Genomic DNA, 19,662 nt, shown 5'->3' with positions numbered 1-19,662 from the left:
TAACAGCATAAGCACAATGGATGTGATGTGCTCAAACTGCCATACAGACCATTAACTGATTGATTATTTAGCGCTCTCCGCTCTGTAATACCACAATAAACTGGGTAATAAATGCTTTGTCACTTATACAATGTGGGTCTCTCCTGAAATACAGCACAGAGTTCAATACACTGGCTGCTTCTGTTACATTGAGAACTGTTTCCTGTTTTTAATTTCATGATAATTGAGTTTTGATGAGTTAATGCAAAAAGAATGCAAGTAGTATCAATAAGATGCCCCTGCATTCACTAACCAGGCAGAACATATACGTGCTGACAACTTCCATCATTGAATGTCATCTTTGAATTCTGAGGGGATAACTGTGGGGACACATGCTGGATCCGGGTTGTCATCTTAGTTTTGTTATATGGCTCTCAAACAGCAGGCTCCTTGGCAATTCTGACACAACGAGTCACATTAGCATGTCATTAGGGCATTCATCTTATTGCACGTGGTTTGTGATATATACAAAGTGTTATGCTCATTAGACATTTTTAAAATTCTCTTTAATATCGGAAACATTTTTTAAAGCCCAAAAGAAAATCCAAATAGTAGGGAGTCTGAATATTTAGGAAGGAAGAAGCTACATTTCAATTACACTTTTAAGAAAATAAACAAGGGCTAGAATACACAACCTAGCAAAATCCTCCTATTAATTTTTTTTCTCATTTTCTAAGAATTAAAACAAAGAGAGGGAGGAAGGGAAGGGGGAGAAAAAGAGGGAGAGAGGGGGGAGGGAGGGAGTGAAGGGGGGGGTGCAGAGAGAGATGAATACCTTATTGACTTCTCCACTCTAGCATTTGAGCACTCATCACTGATACCAGCAGGATGTGCAGGGGCCTGGGGATCCAACCAAGAACTAACAATGCTTGTGGCCACCCTTCATTACATTTTCCCCCCCAAAGCCTACCTTAAGCAAATTCTACAAATAGACACTAGAGGGCACTCTGGCTGGACAGATCATTCCAAACATTGTCAATTTTTTTTTTAAGAAAAAAAAATTACTTAATAATAAAGTGACTGATTTCCTTTAAAAACCACTTATTTAGACAAATAGAGATTTAGAAGTTGAAACATCCTAGTCAGATTAAATCAACTGCTAAATGGGTCAAATGTTGCGCCCCATGCAGTCCGTCAGTGTCAGTTTAAAAGTCCAGGAATTAGAGCAGAGAGAGGATGACATCACCTCACATGCACGGCCCTCCCCCACAGTCACTGGCCAGGAGGTAAAGGAATCTAAATAGTTGAGGCTCCTGTGCGCTCCCCATGCTGCTCAGCCTCAGGCTTGATCCAAAAAGGATGAAGAAAAACCACTTGGGCTAAAAACTAGAGTAGAAGTTGTGGCTTGACCAGGGCACCCCAGTGGCTTCCCCAGCTGTCAGCCTGCTGCTTGCTCTTTCCTATCTCAGATTCTCTCACAACGGTTTCTCATCAATAGACTTTAAGAGGTGGAGGCAGGAAGGAAGGGAAAGATGGAGGGAAAGAAGGAAGGAGGGAAAGAAGGAAGGAAGGAAGGAAGGAAGGAAGGAAGGAAGGAAGGAAGGAAGGAAGGAAGGAAGGAAGGAAGGAAGGAAGGAAGGAAGGAAGGAAGGAAAGAAGGGAGGGAGGGAGGGAGGGAGGAAGGACGGAAGGAGAGAGGAAAGGAAGGAAGGAAGGAAGGAAGGAAGGAAGGAAGGAAGGAAGGAAGGAAGGAAGGAAGGAAAGAAGGAAAGGAGGGAGGGAGGGAGGAAGGGAGGGAGGAAGGACGGAAGGAGAGAGGAAGGAAGGAAGGAAGGAAGGAAGGAAGGAAGGAAGGAAGGAAGGAAGGAAGGAAGGAAGGAAGGAGAAAAGAAGGGAGGAAAGAATATATGATTTCTAATGCATAATAATCCTTATCACTTTCGGGTCTCTCTTCTCCTCGATGCACTTGGTGAAACTCCCATTAACACTAATGGGAGTTACAGGAGCACACAAGGGGCACAGAGACCCCTGCCGTGTGCAAGATGCATCTCTCCCTAGATGTGCATCATGAGCATTTCATTAAATCTCACTGCTGTAAGAAGCAACAGAGCTAGTGGTGTGGCCGTGCTGGGGAGAAGATATATTTCCCACTGTGCTTTCTGTAATCTCCATGATTCCATGATGATGTTACCCAAAGACCAGCCCCATTTCTGTGTCCCACATGTGAGCCCTGTTCAAGGATACTAAGTTGTTTGTGTCACGTGGCTCCCTGTGCATACAGTTGACTATTTTCTCCACTTCCGCCTGCTGCACTAGTTACAAAGTAGAAGCACGGCCAGGGAGGAAACGTGGCCGGAGATGTTTCTCAGCCTTAGTCTCCCCAGGAAGGTCATGTTAAGACTCTTGGTATATGTTCTAGACATAAAAATGAGAAGTTCTCCTGTTCCCTAGAGAGCAGCAAGCTCATCTGGTTTACTTCCCAACATCTGAAGTGTGGCTACACACACACCGAAACGTGTGTAGACACAGCCACGGAGGCACCGTGAGCTCACAAAGTTAGCACACCTGTCACCTGCACACGAAGAGACCGGCCAAGTGAAGTATGTTCTTAAAAAACAGTAAGACACGGGGTGACGCATAATGTCATAAACCACAGATAAGCATGCGTTTTAAGTACAAATTAAGTCTGTTTAGTGTTTTTACCACATGGATTAATTTTCCTACTCTATCCACATCATGATCTATGTTTTCAAGATTACAAAAAAGAAAAAAATTCACCTCATTATGTTTCTTGTCCTGAGAGGCAGGAACAGTCAAAGTAGAAGGAAAAAAAAATTCTAAATTAGCCAACTTGTGACATTTAAACAATATCCTTGGCTCTTTCTTTTTAAAGAATACAAAAACACTGTTTAGGGCTTTAGGCAACAATGACAAAATTATTATGGAAGTGTGAACTAAACACTGAAGATGCTTTTGCAAAAATGAAAAGGTTTGAAACACGAGGACAATGCACAATAACAAAATAATGGAGAATCTCTCCTTGAGGAGCATGCAGGTTTACTAACTATTTTAGATAGGTAAACATATGGTGCAATGTTCCAAAAAGTGGAATCTTTATTATATATAATGAGTACATGCAAGATATATATGCCTGAACATGAAAGAACCTGCAAGAAATTCAACATTAATTTTGTTTTTGCTTATGTATTTTACATTAGTCTGATTTTTTTTTTTTTTTTTTTTAGTAAAATCAGTCAATGTGAAAAATATATAGCATTCTTGAGTAAGGTTAGAAGTTCACATCATGTGATGCTCAGCAAGATAGTAATACCCTTGTCAGCTCACTGCCCTGCACAGCAAACAAACTTCTAGTGTTACATCTTTGACAGCCCGGGGGGAGCAAAGGTCACTGCTATGCAAAAGCATTAAAACTGTTGCTTGAAAAGAATTTCATGTCACTAAAGATAAGAATTATTGCAGCGCTAATTTATAGCTATTGCATGAAAAGCTAGATCCACTTCATGCATTCCTCTGAGGAAAACCTGATCTTTCCCCCCTTCCCTCAAAGGCAAAAATTCGGGAGATAGCTACTATAAAAGGGTTTCTGAAAACTACAACTGCTTTCAGCCAAAATACTTATATTTGTGGAAAGAACATCCACGTGTGTCTACCCTCTACACCTGCATTGAAATTATTGAAAAGAAAGCGACATGCTTTTGGCAGAAGCTTTATGACACAGAATAAAATATATATACCTAAATTACTATAGAACATCCTCCTCAGGGTCTCCCTCCACCGCGGTGTTTTAGAGCTCTGTCTTACAGGGCCCGAGTGCTAACATCTAATGACGCCGTCCTCACTTCCTTTCTGCAAAAAGCAAACCAAAGCCCTCTGCAGCAACCTGCTCCTGCCTTCCTGTCCGGGTCCGGAAACCAGGCCTCTGTTTCCGCTCCACATGTCACGGTAGGAAGGACGCTGGAAAGCTACTTCCTGAACACGCGCTTCTTGTCCACCCTGGCTCTGACAGCTTGGAAGAGTGATGTATGGACACAGCAGAGAGGGGAAGGTGACCTCCAACGATAGCTCTTTGCAGGACATGGGATGATATGGCAGACTTAGCCCCAGCCGACCTGTGGCTACGAAGAGGGCTCAAGTCCTGATAAGAAGGCAGCCCTCTTCTTCCCGTGCAAAATAATTGCTGGTTTATCAAAACTCACCTCATGTTTGCACTACAGATACGGTTTATCTCCGGCTCTTTGGAAATAACAATCAGCAAGAAAAGTTGCCCATATCATGAGATTTTTTACATAGCATGTGTAGTTATTTTTCCAGTCTCAGTCATAATTAGTACTTGGGGCCATGGACCACGTGGAAATGGATAAGGAGACCATCCTTCCTAGACTTGTAGGCCACCAGTGTCCTTTTCCAATGTGTAAGCTGCTGTCACTGGGCCCTGGCATTTCTTACCCAATTCATTTGCTTTCTGTGTTAATCATGCGCGATGAAGATATGCATGGCCAACATTTAAACAGGCTGCAGATCAATTAGCAGTCTTAAGTTTATCTGATTTTTATCAAAGAAGACAGAGCTGTGGGTCGATTGTCAGAGCCTGTGTCAAGTTGACCTTTTCAGAGATGTCTACATTGCCAGTCCCCTGGGCAACTTGTTGTCCCCTGTTAGTCTCTGAATGGCAGAAGTCTGTTCTGCTCAAGCACAAAGTATACACAGATGTCTATATTACATTCTTATAGGTTTGACAGCAACTGCATGTTGTATCTATAAGCTGTCCTTTAGCAGTGACACTTCCTCAATGATGATAAGCTAATTTATGCAACTAAATCTCCTTTGTGCAGAAATGAAAGCTAATTGAGTCATTACAAAGTAATTCAGGAAGGAATACCTTGTATAAATTGGCTTACTTTATAAATCCTTCTCAAGTGGTTTTCATGCATCCTAAATGGTGCTGAGCAGCGTATCAGCCAGCCATAAGATACCCAGACGGAAGGAGGAGCCAAGTTTGGGGAGCTGTGTAGTCATCTTTAGAGCAGTAAGGAGGTGAACAAAACCAAAATAAGCGTGCCCAGGGAGCTGGGCAATCCATTACCTGTGGTGTGATGCACGCTGTCCTGACTCATCCTCCTCTGTGCCTCCACCTTCCCCGGAGCACTGTCCTCGTCCTCATCTGTGAGGAAACAACAGAAACGACACGCTGAAGGCTTTCTCTGGGACAGCAGCACAGGGCTCACTCCTCTTAAGGGCAAAGCTAAAAGTTTGTAATACATAAAGATTCCCTTTCGAAGCAGGAAACCATTCGACACCCACATTCCTTTTTTCTGTCACTTAAACTTCTAGCTATTTCCAAATAGCAACTGGTTTACCAGTTGGCTTAACAGCATTTAAGCTAGGTACTAATGCTTTGTATATGTCGTTTTAAATATCTATAGACACTCATCTGAGACCATCTTAGATCCAGAAAAGCCCTGACATCCAGCAAAATAACATGCAGCGCCACACGGATAGATAACGTGATACTCTGGCCGAGTACCACAGAGATACAGCCAAGAGAATGTGAGATATAAAAAATGCCGTCATTTATTGAGCATCAGAGACTTCGTAGGGTTTCTCCCTTGCTCTTCACAGGCGGACACCAGAAGGATCCTTACCCTTCAAGGCAACCCCCCTTCAAATTACACTGAGAACCTACTGTGTGTCACACATGATGGCAGATGTAATGATTTCAGAGGCAAATAATTTTTAAATCCTTATTTTACAGACAAATAAATTGAGACTCAAAAAGGTAAAGCAATTTCCAATTTTTGTTATTCAAGCATAGGTTTGTGATTACAAAGTCCATGTCCTTTATTCTGCATACATGAAGTGCCAGACCTATGTCATTTCCACACGCTCCCGCCATTTTCCTTCTCCAAGTTATAAGAAGAAAGATGGTAAGATGAAATGTGAACAGGTTTTTTTTTTTTGTTTTTTTTTTGTACTTTTCCGAAGCTGGAAACAGGGAGAGACAGCCAGACAGACTCCCGCATGCGCCCGACCGGGATCCACCCGGCACGCCCACCAGGGGGTGATGCTCTGCCCCTCCGGGGCATCCCTCTGTCGAGACCAGAGCCACTCTAGCACCTGGGGCAGAGGCCAAGGAGCCATCCCCAGCGCCCAGGCCATCTTTGCTCCAATGGAGCCTCAGCTGCGGGAGGGGAAGAGAGAGACAGAGAGTAAGGGGGGGGTGGAGAAGCAAATGGGCGCTTCTCCTATGTGCCCTGGCCGGGAATCGAACCCGGGTCCCCCGTACGCCAGGCCAATGCTCTACCACTGAGCCAACTGGCCAGGGCCAAATGTGAACAGTTTTTAACAGACTCAATAGACTAATTCTTTTACATTAAAAATTATTATTATATTACCACCATCCTCACCTAAGGATTTATATACAGCTTAGAAATATTTAAGGGAGGACACATGAATGAAATGGTATGCCAAAGAAAAACTGGGTTTAAGGAGAATCATAATTTCAAGAAAAATTCAGAACTTTAAAGAAAATATTATAAATATAGCTATTCTGACTATTAGATAATCCAACCAATAAATCTTCATTGAGTATTAACTATCTGAAAGAGAGAGATTCTCCCCGGGAGGCAAGGACAGTAGGGATCTTCTGCCTCCCGGAAGGTGACCACCTCGAGGGACAGAGACTCAGTCTATAGGAAAATGCGACAGGGGCATAAAACCTGCTGTGGGTACAGGATGAAAGAATGCAGAGCGGAAACCATCCAATGGGGAATACCGTGGAGGCTCAGCAAGACGGAGAGAATTTGAATAAGGGGAGACGAGAAGGAGAAAACTTCCAGACAGAGAGAGGCATAAAAAGAGCAAGGCACCGCCATATTCACTTTAGCTAAAGAACGTGGTTCTCAGAGGGAAAGAGCAGGATGGGAGTTAATGCTGGTAGTCTGGGCCAACCGTTGAAGGCCCGTGTGGACCTTAGACACAGTTGTTAAGGTGGCCAATATGAGTCCCAGGAGATTTCTGAGCAGAGAAAGGGCAGAACTGGAATAGTGCTTGAGGAATGGTCATCCGATCCCACTGCATCACGTCCTGCAGGGTGGGGGGAGGGAGACACTGGGAGTCTGTCCCAAGGGGAAGGAAGTCCGCACTGGAGGGGCAGAGGAAGTGGGAAGGAGGTGGTCGTGGGAGGCAGAGGAACCAGGATCGATAAACTCTGTGTCTGACTGCATGTGGAGGGCTACGAGGGAAGAAAAACAGAGCAACCAGGATGACTGAGGCTTTGGGCTTAGTTCACTGAGAAATGGGAACGTCATTCAAAATAGACTAGCCGAGATAAGCTACTTCGCTAAGGAAACACAAGGAGTTGTGTTTGTGACGGGAGAGACTGAAAAAACCAGGGTGACCCAGAGGAAATGTCCAGGGACAACCGCAAGGGCCGGTGGAGAGGTCAGGACCGCACGTGTAAATTTAGAAAACTTGTGCAGGTTTTCAAGTGGTGATTAATAAAAATCAAAATTTAAATCAAGCTTGGGAATTACTACACTTATAAGACAAATATAACTGTTTCGAATTTTTGTAACGCAGTTCAAACAAAATAATGAAAGCTCCAATGTAAGGAACAGCTGGAAATATTTGGTACTTTGTACACAGGAAGTTGAACCTAACATTGGCAATTTAATACGGTTCGTTGAAATAGTAATTAATACATAAAAGCCCTAATAAAAAGACTGTTACTAAAGCCTGTCCCTTTTCTCTTCAACAACAGGCCAAACCTCAAGGACTAGTAATCATACACAGGCTAATAGGGTGCTCTCCTCAAATTTTAAGGGAATCGGGGACATTTAGAGTCATTTGGTCTAACCTACTCATTTTATAGATAGTCAATATTTTAAAAGGTGACAGAGAACGCTTTCCTGCCTTCCTTACTTCTCACACTTGCTCTTCCCCCATCACGTCCTCTCTTACAATTTGGTCACAAATGCAACAGCAACAAGCAAATTCAAAATTAATTAAGGGCAGTCGTCCTGAAGTCAAAAGCCATAACCCCATCAACATAGGAAGCAATGATCTCGGCTCTTAAACAAGAGACTATGGGGTTTAGAATCACCACCTAAAATCAGTGTCAGGATAGCACAAAAATTAATTATAATTAAGTGAAAAAACTTGGCTCTTGGCCAAGTTAACAAGTTAGAATTTATTACTTTGAATGTATTCTTATTTTATTAAAATGTAAGTGCCTGTAATACGCAGTGTATTCTTAAATTATCAGAATGATACTTAAAAAATTAGTTAAGTCTCATACATTTACAGTAAGTATCCAAACTGAAATCTGTGTGAGATGCTTATAAGCAGTATTTTAGAGAATGAGGTGCTCATTTAAAAAACACTTTGTTTCTCCATTTCAAACCTAGTACTGATATTTTAAGGTCAAAGCCTTCTCTGCTTCATACATCAATTCTTGTCTTAACAATGTTCAAACAACTCATTTTACCTTGAACTAACAATATAAACAGCTTCCATATAAAAGACAACAAAATCAGGTCTGGTGTGTGTGCGTGCATGTTTCAATCTTAGGGAAAAAAGTCAGACTGAATCGTGACTAGAATATGGTAAAGGAGATGTTCAATAAATACTGAGTGAACAAATGGATTAAAAAGTCATGAAAATATATTCTACTATATTAATTTACTAACAGAGGAAACCTGTCCACACCACTCAAAAACATAGATAGATAAGGACAAGTGTCTAAAATTCTAGGTAATAATCACCTTAACAATACTTAAAAATATATTAGAAATATATTAGAAATAGAAACACACGTTGTTTTAGTTAGGTTTATTATTAAACATTTTATTTTGGTGTTGAGGTACTACGTCATTACAAATACTAATTAATACCTCAAATAGTCAGTGTTTGTAGGTTAATATATTCCATTCAATATTTTAATAACAGTAAACAAAAACAGCTCAGCTATGCGGTAAAATCCATCAAACCACACAGATGGTTATAAGGTTTTCATTATGTGGTTTCCATAGCAATCATATTGCAAATCTGGAAGCTTCTTGCAAATAAGCAGCTTGTATTTACATGCCTCTCAGCTGCAGCATAAACTCTTCAAAATGTGAAGTTATTATTCCAATCACACATTGTTAGAGGGATCATCAGGAGATTTTTTTTTAATCAGACAAGATGAAAATAATAGTAAAGTGAAATTGCAGAATAGAATTCAAATATAGTTATGCATTTATGAAACTAACCAGTGAGTATCAGAAATGTCCTGGTTGTCATTGAAAGGTTTTAACATTAAACCCTGACAAAAATATGAAACTTTCAGGAGCAATCAGACCCGACAGAATCTGAGAGCTTGAACCCCACTCTCACTCGTCTTTTTAATACATACTGAGCCTTCTTTCTGAGTTGAGAGATGAAGAATAGCAGAGAATTGAGTCTTTCCAAATCTTTTTAGCATGACGACATTTTGAGGAAATGCTTACTGTGGGAAAAGTCAAGACCTTTTTTCTTCCTGCTAGATTAATCAATTTAATTTACAAATTGATCCAGTTCCATAACAGATGGATTATTACCCTGATAAGGATCAGAATCTGTCTAGCTATGCAGGTTTTATAAAATAGCTCTTTCTAGTTTACTAATATCCTTTATCTTAAAGGATTAATAACCAAAAAAAAAAAATAAAACCAAAGTGAATAGTACATGTAACTGACATTGCATGAAAAAAAGCAAAGAACAATTTAGTAGGACCAAACCAGGGTGTGTGGTGTTCATATAAAGGCTAAAGGTTGATTTGTTTTTAATTTTTGTTGAATTTATTGAGGTGACCTTGGTTAATAAAACGATAGTGGTTTCAGGTGTGCAGTTCAATAATACATCATCCGTATACTGTATTGTGTGTTCACTTCACTCTGCATTTATCCCCCTCTAGCCTCTGCTTACCTCCAGACTGTTGTCTGTGTCATGAGGCCCGTTTTGTTTTGTTTTGTTTTTAGCTTAATCCTTTCACTGTTTCCACCCAGCCCCCAGCCCCTCACCCCTCTGACAGCTGTCAATCTGTCCTCTGTGTCTATGAGTCTGTTTCTGTTTTATCATGTCTTCCAGGGAGAAGAGACAGAAAAAATAAGATCTATGACTCTCACATGATTACCTTTCTCACTAAATACCTTTAGAAAAGAGCTCTATTGAATTACAACATATTTTAAAAGACATAAAACGCAGAATCAAACGTTATGCTCTGAAATAAACCTTGGGTTTAGATCGCAACCTGAGCAGGCTTCATTTGATTACGTGACCATATATTCATCTCAAGAAGTTACTATTTATTGCTTAAATGTTCGTACTAGATGCATTTGTATCCATATGTTATTAACTCCTCATAACACTTCTATAAGGTAATAATAGGTACTTTTTATCATCATTTCAGGGATGCATGATGATTTAACAGAGCTTGAATAGCTTGTCTGGGTTCACATCCCACGGCAGAACAAGAGCGGAAACTCCTGCTTGAGCATGTGCCTCTAAACCTCCAGCTCTAAGTCACTGTCATTAAAATCCTCAGTTAATATATAGATGGAGGCATGTTTTCTAAAATTTCATTCGAATACTGGCTGTTTGTGAACTTGGAAAACATTTGTGTATACCATATTTTTCGCTCCATAAGATGCACTTGTTTCCCCCCAAAAGTGGAGGGGGAAATGCCCGTGTGTCTTGTGGAGCAAAAACTACGTTATTTTATTAAATATTTTAACACATCATTTGGTTCAGAATATTTTTTTTCTTATTTTCCTCCTTAAAACCCTAGGTGTGTCTTATGGTCAGGTGCGTCTTATGGAGCGAGAAATACAGTGAGTACATTCTATTCTACCACAGCAGTGCACTTGAAGAACATCTCAGGTTAAGTGATCCTTCTAGAGATGAGTTAGACACGGAATTTCAGGTTGGGATGCCCCAAACCTGCATCTCCTCCTCTCTATTCTGCTGGCTCTCTCCCCACGTTTAACGTTCCATAGGCTCAGACGCCCCTACAGCCAGCACATGGTATTTGATGTTTTGTAAATGTCTCTAATGCCAATTCATAATTGAAAAAGGATTTCTAGGCTGGCCAGCTTTTCTTTCTCCTATATTTCCAATATGGAAAACATGTTTCAATGTAGACAGTCAAGTTGAGTCTTTCTACAAAGATCTGAAATGACTGAAATAACATAGTTAGTCATCTTTACTCTTCTGGAAATTAGGCCAACAGGGGCCTATTGTCAAAGGTCTAGTTACCCATGTAACTTTGACCCTGTTTCTGATTCTCAGTGTCCTCTTTGTAAAGCGGAAAGAACATCTAGCCCATAGCACTTTGAACAGAATTTGGGGAGGACAGTGAGATAATCAGATTTCTCAGGAGAAAAAAGAAAGCACAATTAGCATGCAATATCAAGCTAATTACCTTAGGAGCTAGGTGTATTGCAACCAGTTATTAATTTAGCAGCCCAGAAGGTTAATGTGATATAAAAGGCAACAAAATAAGTGATAGTTGTTCAGTTACACCCTCTAACTTTCAACCTTGACATTCATTCTTGTATGGTTTAATATTGCGTTTCAAAATAAAAAAGAATGCCATTAGATTATAGTGAAAAACACTGCATTTTGAAATAAAAAAGAACACCATTAGATTATAGTGAAAAACACTGCATTTCAAAATCAAAAAGGATGCCATTAGATTATAATGAAAATCTGTACTATATAAAAATTAATAATTTGTATGTAACTCTGAGAGTACAAAAATAATGAATTTTCACGTTAAACTTGTTAACATCAGGTTGGGATGTTGGAAAAAAACTCAAATTCAAGCAAGGATTTCATTTGACAGAATCAGGGGGAAAAGTCAGGAGAAAGCTTCTTTCATTAAAGGAAACTGGACTGGGTGTGAGTGACTGGACCAAAGTCACGTGTCCTGCATCCCGCTCTCCCCTCTCTGCACCGCCTTCCGGGTCACATGCTCTGCAGACACTTCGGAACAAGCCTGCTGCTGTTCTAGAGGGACCTGTCTACTCAGGAGCAATCTTACACAGACTTGATCACCTGTAGGCAACGATGACAGGCAAAGAAAGCACACAGGTTACAAACAAGGTTTTAACAGGACAGACTGTGTCACGAGCAACTGTGAGTCAGAAAATGATCCCACTCTAAAGAGTACTGGACCAGGGCAATTATGACACATGGTTCCTTCCTGCCCCAGGGGATTATATTCAGTCTCTGCTATAATGTAACATTTTTCCAGCTAGTCTTTAAAGCTCAAATTCTTAGCTCTTTAATTAAAATTTATAATAAATTCTGCAATATTAAAATTCTTTTAACCCAAGAAAATCCAAATTAAATTACTTCTCAGTTATAGTAACTGCTATCTGGCTCTGGATTTCTGGTACAATTATAGTTTGCCACACCTAAGTTCTTGGTGGTGCTATTAATGAATGTGGTTTTTAAACTGTATCACAATTGTGTCAAAAGTTTAAACTAACTTGTTTTCATACTGTTCCTGTTATAAAAACAGTATCTGCTCCTTGCTGGAAGTCAGAAAATGGAGGTAAGCAAAAAATAAAATTGTTAAAAATCATGCAAGACCTATCTATCCATGACCACAATTAACATCATCCTTCTAGAACTTTTATTTGGTGTCTTTATTCTCATTTTAAATAAGAATATCCAAAATGTATATGTATTTCCTTATAAACTGTTTTGAAATCCTTTTTAGAAAGTAAAATATTTCATCTCAACTTAGATTTTGCTTTGTTTTAAAATTTAATCTGTAAAACAACACCGCGGAGTGAAAACAGGTTAAGATCATTTCATTGTAACGCGGCTATTCTATAAGGACCTACAACGGTCTGCTGGAACCTGAGGGACAAGCAGATGCACAGCTGCTGAGCTCAGTTGTTTCAGGCTCTGGCTCCATTTCCTCCATTTGTTTATGCAAATGTACCCATCCCCTCCACAGGCAGCGAGCCTTAACCTTGTTTTCAGGAGCCCAAGCAAGCAAAAGCACAGATCCATAACAGGAACCATCACCTGTTATTGGTTCCATATCCCTTGCACCAGCACCGGCTTCTTTCGGGGGACGGGAGGGTCTAGGGAGTCAAAACTATTTTCATAATAAGACTAAGACATTTGCCTTTTTCACTGTGTTAACACGTGCACCGACGCTGCCATGCAGAGATGGGGAAATGCCGACACACCTCAGCGTGCGTCAGCGCAGCGGCACCAAATGGTCATGGCGTTCCTCCTCACCACCCTGCACTGGCATCGAAAACAAGCAGGCCAGCTTCACCTAAGGATGCCCTTGACAAAGTAGTTAAGCTTAGTATTTTCATCTAATAGCAACCTCGAGTCCTTGTCTTTTTAATATTCCGTGTGCCAAAACGGGAAGAACGCATAAAGCGTTTCCACTGCATCTCCAGATGTGCAGGAGAACGAGCAGCGAGCTGCCCGCCGCAACCCCCACGGAACTCCGTTTTCACTCGAAAGAATAACTGACAAGTTACGCTTACTCAGACCTGGGAGTTTGGCAGATATTTCTCAAAAATGAGCTAAGGGAGCTTCTTATTTCAAAGAAAACAGTGGGCAGTTGTTTATTGCCGATGATCAAATTTGAGCTTTCAAGTAAAAATAAGAATTTTAGAAACTTACATCTGCCACTTGTGCGCTTGACAGCTCACCCGTATTTAAAGACTTTTCTGATGAGATTGGTGGTGCTATTAATGAATGTGGTTTTTAAACTGTATCACAATTGTGTCAATATTTGGAAGTTCTGCACAATGTGGTGAACCAGTGTTTTCCAACTGACTGATGATGTTACAAAAACACACATGGGTAAAAGATCCATTCAAAGTACAAGACAGACCCATGAATATTAATGAAACAGAGTATGAAAAGTTCACTGATAATGGCTTTAGATTCCACATTGCAACTAACCTTTAACTACTTCTTGTCAAGTTTGAGGACACTATCAATAAAAAATATGTACAATGACCTAAAAATATTAGAATACTTCCCTTTCTCTACCACATATCTATATGAGGCTAGGTTTTCTTCATATGCTTACTGTACCTCAACTAAAACAACATATCACAACAGAGTGAGTGCAGAAGCAAATATGAGAGTCCAAATGTCTTCTATTAAGATAGGCATTCAAGAGACCTGCAAAAAACGGAAACCATGCCATCCCTTTCACTGATATTTTGGGGAAATATAGCTATTTTTCTTAAAGATACATTATTTGTGTTCACATGTAATGAGTTTATCATTGTAATTTTAATTCACTAATAAACATCAAAAATATTTCTCGGTTTTAATTTCTAATACAGTAAATTACTGTACTGAGAGGCATAACCCACACAAACAAAAGCAACATGAAAAAACTGATATCCTGTTAACATATAACACTGATAATTACTTTAGATCCCCAGACACAATCTCAGGAATGAATTACATTACACTGTTGACTCATATTGAGCTGTTGACCAAAATCCTTACGTGCTTTCCCCATTTGCTGGGCCAAATCTTTTCTCTCTCATACTTGCGCAACCCAATTTTTGGAGCAAGTGTGATACCCTATCATATTTCACCTTGTGAGATTTGGCCCATGATTTAGGCCTATTGAGAACATTGCCTGTATATCTTTATCCAAGACACTGATTAATACGATGATATGGCAATATTGAGAATTAAGCCCTATGGCATTCACAAAATCAATTAATCAACACCCTTTAGGGCATAGCTGCATGATCAGTTATCCAACAGTCTTTCTGTCTATAAAGCTTTCATGAGAATCCTGGCCAATGACTCACTGAAGTCCAGTTATATGTCTGACATTTCTCTGAACCCACGCTGGTTTCTAGTAATCGTTACTTCTTCTTCTAGATAGCAGGAGAAACTCTTTGACACCTTACTGGGTAGGTTCTCGGGCGTCCACTTCCGAGTCCCCAAACTGTGTAGTGGGTAAGGCGGTGCTCCTTCCCGATGCCCCTCCAGGGCCAGCACCGTTGTCCTCCCTCCCACTGTGGGGACTCAGAGCGCTGCTGGCTCGCAGCTCTGTCCCTCCCCAGACACTGCCCTTGGCTGCAGGAAATTGCTTCACGCAAGGTCACACCCTCCCAGAGGACAGCCTGGAGCCAGTGATTAGCTGGTGAGGGGATATAAAGACAGGCCCCTTTGCCTCAATTTGGCACAAACCTGAAGAGTCAGCCCAGTCCCAGGGCTCCCCAAAAGCAAGTTCAGAGGCCGCCTCAGTCACAGCTGCCTTGTGGGTCAGCTTCTCTGTTCAGTCCGTCTTCCTCACTTTCGCTCAAGGGCATTTCCCAAGGTCACTCACCAACAAACCTTTCCCATGCGCCCGTCTCAGAGTCTGCTTCAGGGAACCCCGCTTAAGACACTACAACTTTCCACTCTCTGAGAAGTTCACAAGTCAATGGTTTGTCTTACCAACCTTAGCAGTTGGAGAATAATTTTTGACAGAAAAGGAACAGATAAAACAGAAATTAAATTGTTTTTATTTGAATTATTTCCCTTAGTGAATTTCAGAAACAAACAAAACCACATAGCAATCGTATACTCTTTGTTGTACTTAACATCATTTACAAATTTTAGCGATTTTTATATGCTCTTTGGTTATCTGGCTAGTTCAGTCATTAATACATGTCTCTTTAACAGTTGTGTACATTGGACAGATTCTAGCACAAGGACACTGGTATCTTTTAGTTTATCTCCCTTTTGTTCTCACTGGGATCCTTTGAGATTAAATGGTATTTTAAATACTCATTTGTCTTTAATAACACACATTTGTGTCTTTTCTTTCACTGAATTTTCTACAATGTGCCTTCCTAAAGTCTAGGCAAGTACGTCTGGCTGAAAGCCAGTGTTTTCCTCACTGGCTATGATGGAGTTGAAGGTGACAACTGCTCTTGTCTAATTTTTTCCACAGTTAAATCTGGATATAGCAGCATCTTCCCTATTTATTTCCTTTATCTTTGGGCCCCACTGGTTTTTGAATATGCTACTTCCACGTTTAAACTGCATCTGGAGAAAGAAAAAGATGCAGTGGTAATGACTCTCTATTGCTTTTCTTCTCTCCATATTCTTAGTGTTGGTTCCTCTCAGTTGAAGACTCCTAGTCGTTGAATTCTAGGAAAATTAGCCATCCTGATCCCTGGCTGTATGTGTCCCCGTCACAGGAAGCTGAGGGTCGGGAGTGACTCTCTGAGCTCAGTATCTGCACTCACTTGGCTGTGCCTGAAAGCAGTACTACTCCACCTGCTTAGAAGCCTTAAATCCAAAGACGGGAAGGGATTGAGCACACAGTATTGAATATTTAATATTTATAGGGCAATTATCAAGTAACAGCCCCACTTGTATTTTTCTATTACTACCACATGCTCCCTCTGCGGTGTGTAAGTTCCAGTTTGGGACTAGATGTTATGAGCTGCATCAATATCCCTGGCTTAACCCCATGACTTGCTGTTTACCTACAGCAGTGCTGTTCAAACTTTAGCCTGCAGCGCGATCACCTGGAGGGCTGGTTCAAACCCTGACTGCCCAGCCCCGCCCGGAGTTTCTGATTCAGTAGATTTGGGGTGGGCACAGGAATATGCATTTCTAACAAGTTCCCACCCACGCCACTGGTCCCAGGACCACACTTGGAAAATGAGTGACCTAAAGCTGAATCTTCTGAGGATTTCTTTCACATAAGGTTTCAAATAGTTTATGTTCTATCATTATTTGAATGTAAGTGAATTAGAACATTGTATCTTCAAATGTCACTTGCCTTTTAAGCAAAATACAGGTGTACCTCCCTAAATAATACTAATGTAATATTATTGTAATGAAATTAGTAAAGCAGAAATTCATCTCCTATTAATCCCAAAAGAATGGATGGAGCTATAGAAGTGCAAATACAATTCACACTCCAGGAGTTGATATTACCTTCTTTTACTAGCTGTACAAACAGAGGCAAGCTAATTAAACTCTCTGAACCTCAATTTTCAATCTGGAAAATATATCTAAATACAAAATTTACTTTAGCAAGTTATTGAGAGGACAAAATGAGGTAAAGTAGCCAATACAATGCTCAGGGCACTGAAGATTTATAACAATAGTGATTATAATAATACTCTGAAGAACTAGATAGAGGGAGGCGGAGGACAATCTGACTTTGGGCGAGGGGTATGCAACATAATTTAATGACAAAATAACCTAGACATGTTTTCTTTGAATATATGTACCCTGATTTATTAATGTCATCCCATTATCATTAATAAAAATTTATTTAAAAAAATAATAATAATAATAATACTCTGAAGATTTAGTCTGTACTAAGCACCAGCTAGCCACTAAGCACATAACTCTCATTCAAGCCTCAAAACCCTATGAGGATGAAGAAATGGAGGCTCAGAAACACTTAGGTAACTTACTGAGCACGGCACAGCTATAAGAAGCAGTGTCAGAATGGGAGCCCAGCGGCCCGCCTCCAGAGCCTTAGTTAGAAGCATTACGCTTTCTTCAATGTAAGACCTACTATAGAGCACTTGTTTCTGTACTTGTTAATGAATTAAACAGCATTTTAACTTACTGCCAGAATATGCAACTTATGAGAAAGTTCATCTTCATGATGTCACATTGACATATATTCTTATTTTTAACAATCTTCAATGACAAAATAACTTGTTTAACTGTGACAGTCCAAAAAAAAAAAAAAAATCGCTCCCTTGGAAAAGCGTGTACACTGCAGAAAAGCCGGAGAGGAGTCGGGTTCGTAATGGCCGCAGAAAGCAAAGGCTTGGCATCTGCCCCGTCCATTTTTCTTTCAGCTGGAAGGCAGCTTGCAAATGGAAAAATCATCTCCCGTCACCTCCCTCTCAGAGACAGAAGAGGATGAAAAGAACGGAGGAAGGCCAAGCCCTGAAGCAAGCGGAGCCGAGAGCAGCTTCCGGCCTCGCCAGGAGCCGGGAAGATTGATGAATCCTGAACGAGACAGCTATCGCTCCTCACCAGATCTGACTGCGCTAGGACGTGAAAAATGCGGCAAATTAAAGCACTTTATATAACACAAAAGAATGGCACTCTCAAAATAGGGATTTCCATCTACCGAGGAGGGGCTAAGAGGACTTTCAGAATTATGATTTTTTTTTAAGGCGTGTTCAATTCTAAGGTAAGAGGAAATTTTTTGACATGCAGACACATTTAATGATAAAATAGGTACAAAAAAATAAAGAGATGAAAACAGGTTACAGAAAATGAAAGGCCTTCTAGAACTAGAGTACTTCTGTAGAAGGGAGTTGCCAAAGAGAAGCGAGGTTGAACTTCAGGGGGAGGAAGGGGAGGGAGGTTTGGGTGTTCCCTCCCGCAAAACAGTATTTGATGTTCTTCAAAGTACAGAAGAATCAAAATTTGAGCTTAAAAAACAACACATTTACTCAGTTTGGGCCCCTAAAGGGATAAGCTGAACTCTTATTTCCAATGTGTCTCTTACTTGGATTCTAGAAAGAAAGCCAAGATAAACAAAATGTCTGCTCTTATGTCAAGAGCCAGGGTGTTTTCAGTGTACATGATGGGGAAGCCAGATCTGACTTTTCCAAGGTCTAACCCAGCAGCGTCCCAGCGTAGCAGATGGAGTGATGGGATTTGTTCTGGAAAGACAAATCCCTGCCACCCTAGGGTCCTAGAGTCTAGGCAGAGTCAATGCTCCAAGACTAACCCCTCGCCTGGTTTCCCGTACAACAAGGCGTTCTTGTCTTCTCATCCCCAACTCACAACTGTTCAGATTTTTTTCATTTAAACATGACATTTTATAAACTTTTTCTGGCATTTTCAGTTAACATAAATGCTATGCTATAACTGCATACATTAAAATGCAATTTAGGGTTTATTTCCACTTAATTAAATAATGCAATCACACATGTAAATTTAATGGCACGCCCAACTATAGTACTTCATTAAAGAGTCATTCTTTGTTTATTGTCCTTCCTTAGAGTAAATCATTGCTTTAAAGAGAATATATGAAATGACATATGAACTTTCTTAAACATTCTAATTAGGAGAATAATGTTAATTATCTGAATGTAGTTTAACTGCATGACCTACTCTAGCTAACTAAAAGTAAGTCTTATCAGTTATTATAAAATTCAGGTAGTTATAAACAATTTTATCATATGAACTTTACTTAGTTTTAGAAAATAATTTCTGGATTAAAATAACTCAAGAAGAAAAATTATCTCAATATAGTTCCCTTTGGTGAGGAAATCTAATACACTACTTGGCATCTGTCCACAGGAAAGGTCTGGCTCCCAGATGCTTCTTGTCAGTCCACAGTGGATTCAACAATGTTTAAACAACTGACAATGTGCACTCACAGCACTGATGACACAATGACCAAAAATTCAGCAGGAGCCCGTCTCATGGGTATTTTCATATATTGAAAAGCAATATCAAAACAAAACAAATCACAGACATACTTCACACACCCAGAAGACTCAATGTAATTCAGTTAGGCTTTTGAAAAGTACATGTCAAGAAAATTACATAAAAATTTACAAATAAGACTTGCTATATACTACTGTAAGAAACACACATAAAACAATGGTGGTTTTTTTTTTTTTTTTATCATACTAGTGTTCTTGA

The 19,662-nt window shown here is 40.2% G+C and overlaps 1 protein-coding gene across 3 annotated transcripts in view; it reads right to left on the bottom strand.

Moving 5' to 3' along the window:
• The window catches only part of SKAP2 (src kinase associated phosphoprotein 2), a 159,865-nt gene that overhangs the window by 16,474 nt on the left and 123,729 nt on the right, over window positions 1–19,662 (bottom strand). For all 3 annotated transcript variants that reach the window (XM_066354082.1, XM_066354083.1, XM_066354080.1), the window contains exon 10: window positions 5,084–5,161. In XM_066354082.1, the coding sequence (XP_066210179.1) occupies window positions 5,084–5,161 (78 nt within the window). The remainder of the gene's footprint in view (window positions 1–5,083; window positions 5,162–19,662) is intronic.

This window comes from Saccopteryx leptura, chromosome 12, assembly GCF_036850995.1.
Source record: "Saccopteryx leptura isolate mSacLep1 chromosome 12, mSacLep1_pri_phased_curated, whole genome shotgun sequence".
Lineage (NCBI taxonomy): Eukaryota > Metazoa > Chordata > Mammalia > Chiroptera > Emballonuridae > Saccopteryx > Saccopteryx leptura.
The sequence above is the reverse complement of the archived record's forward strand: the minus strand, read 5'-3'. Positions and strand labels throughout refer to the sequence as shown.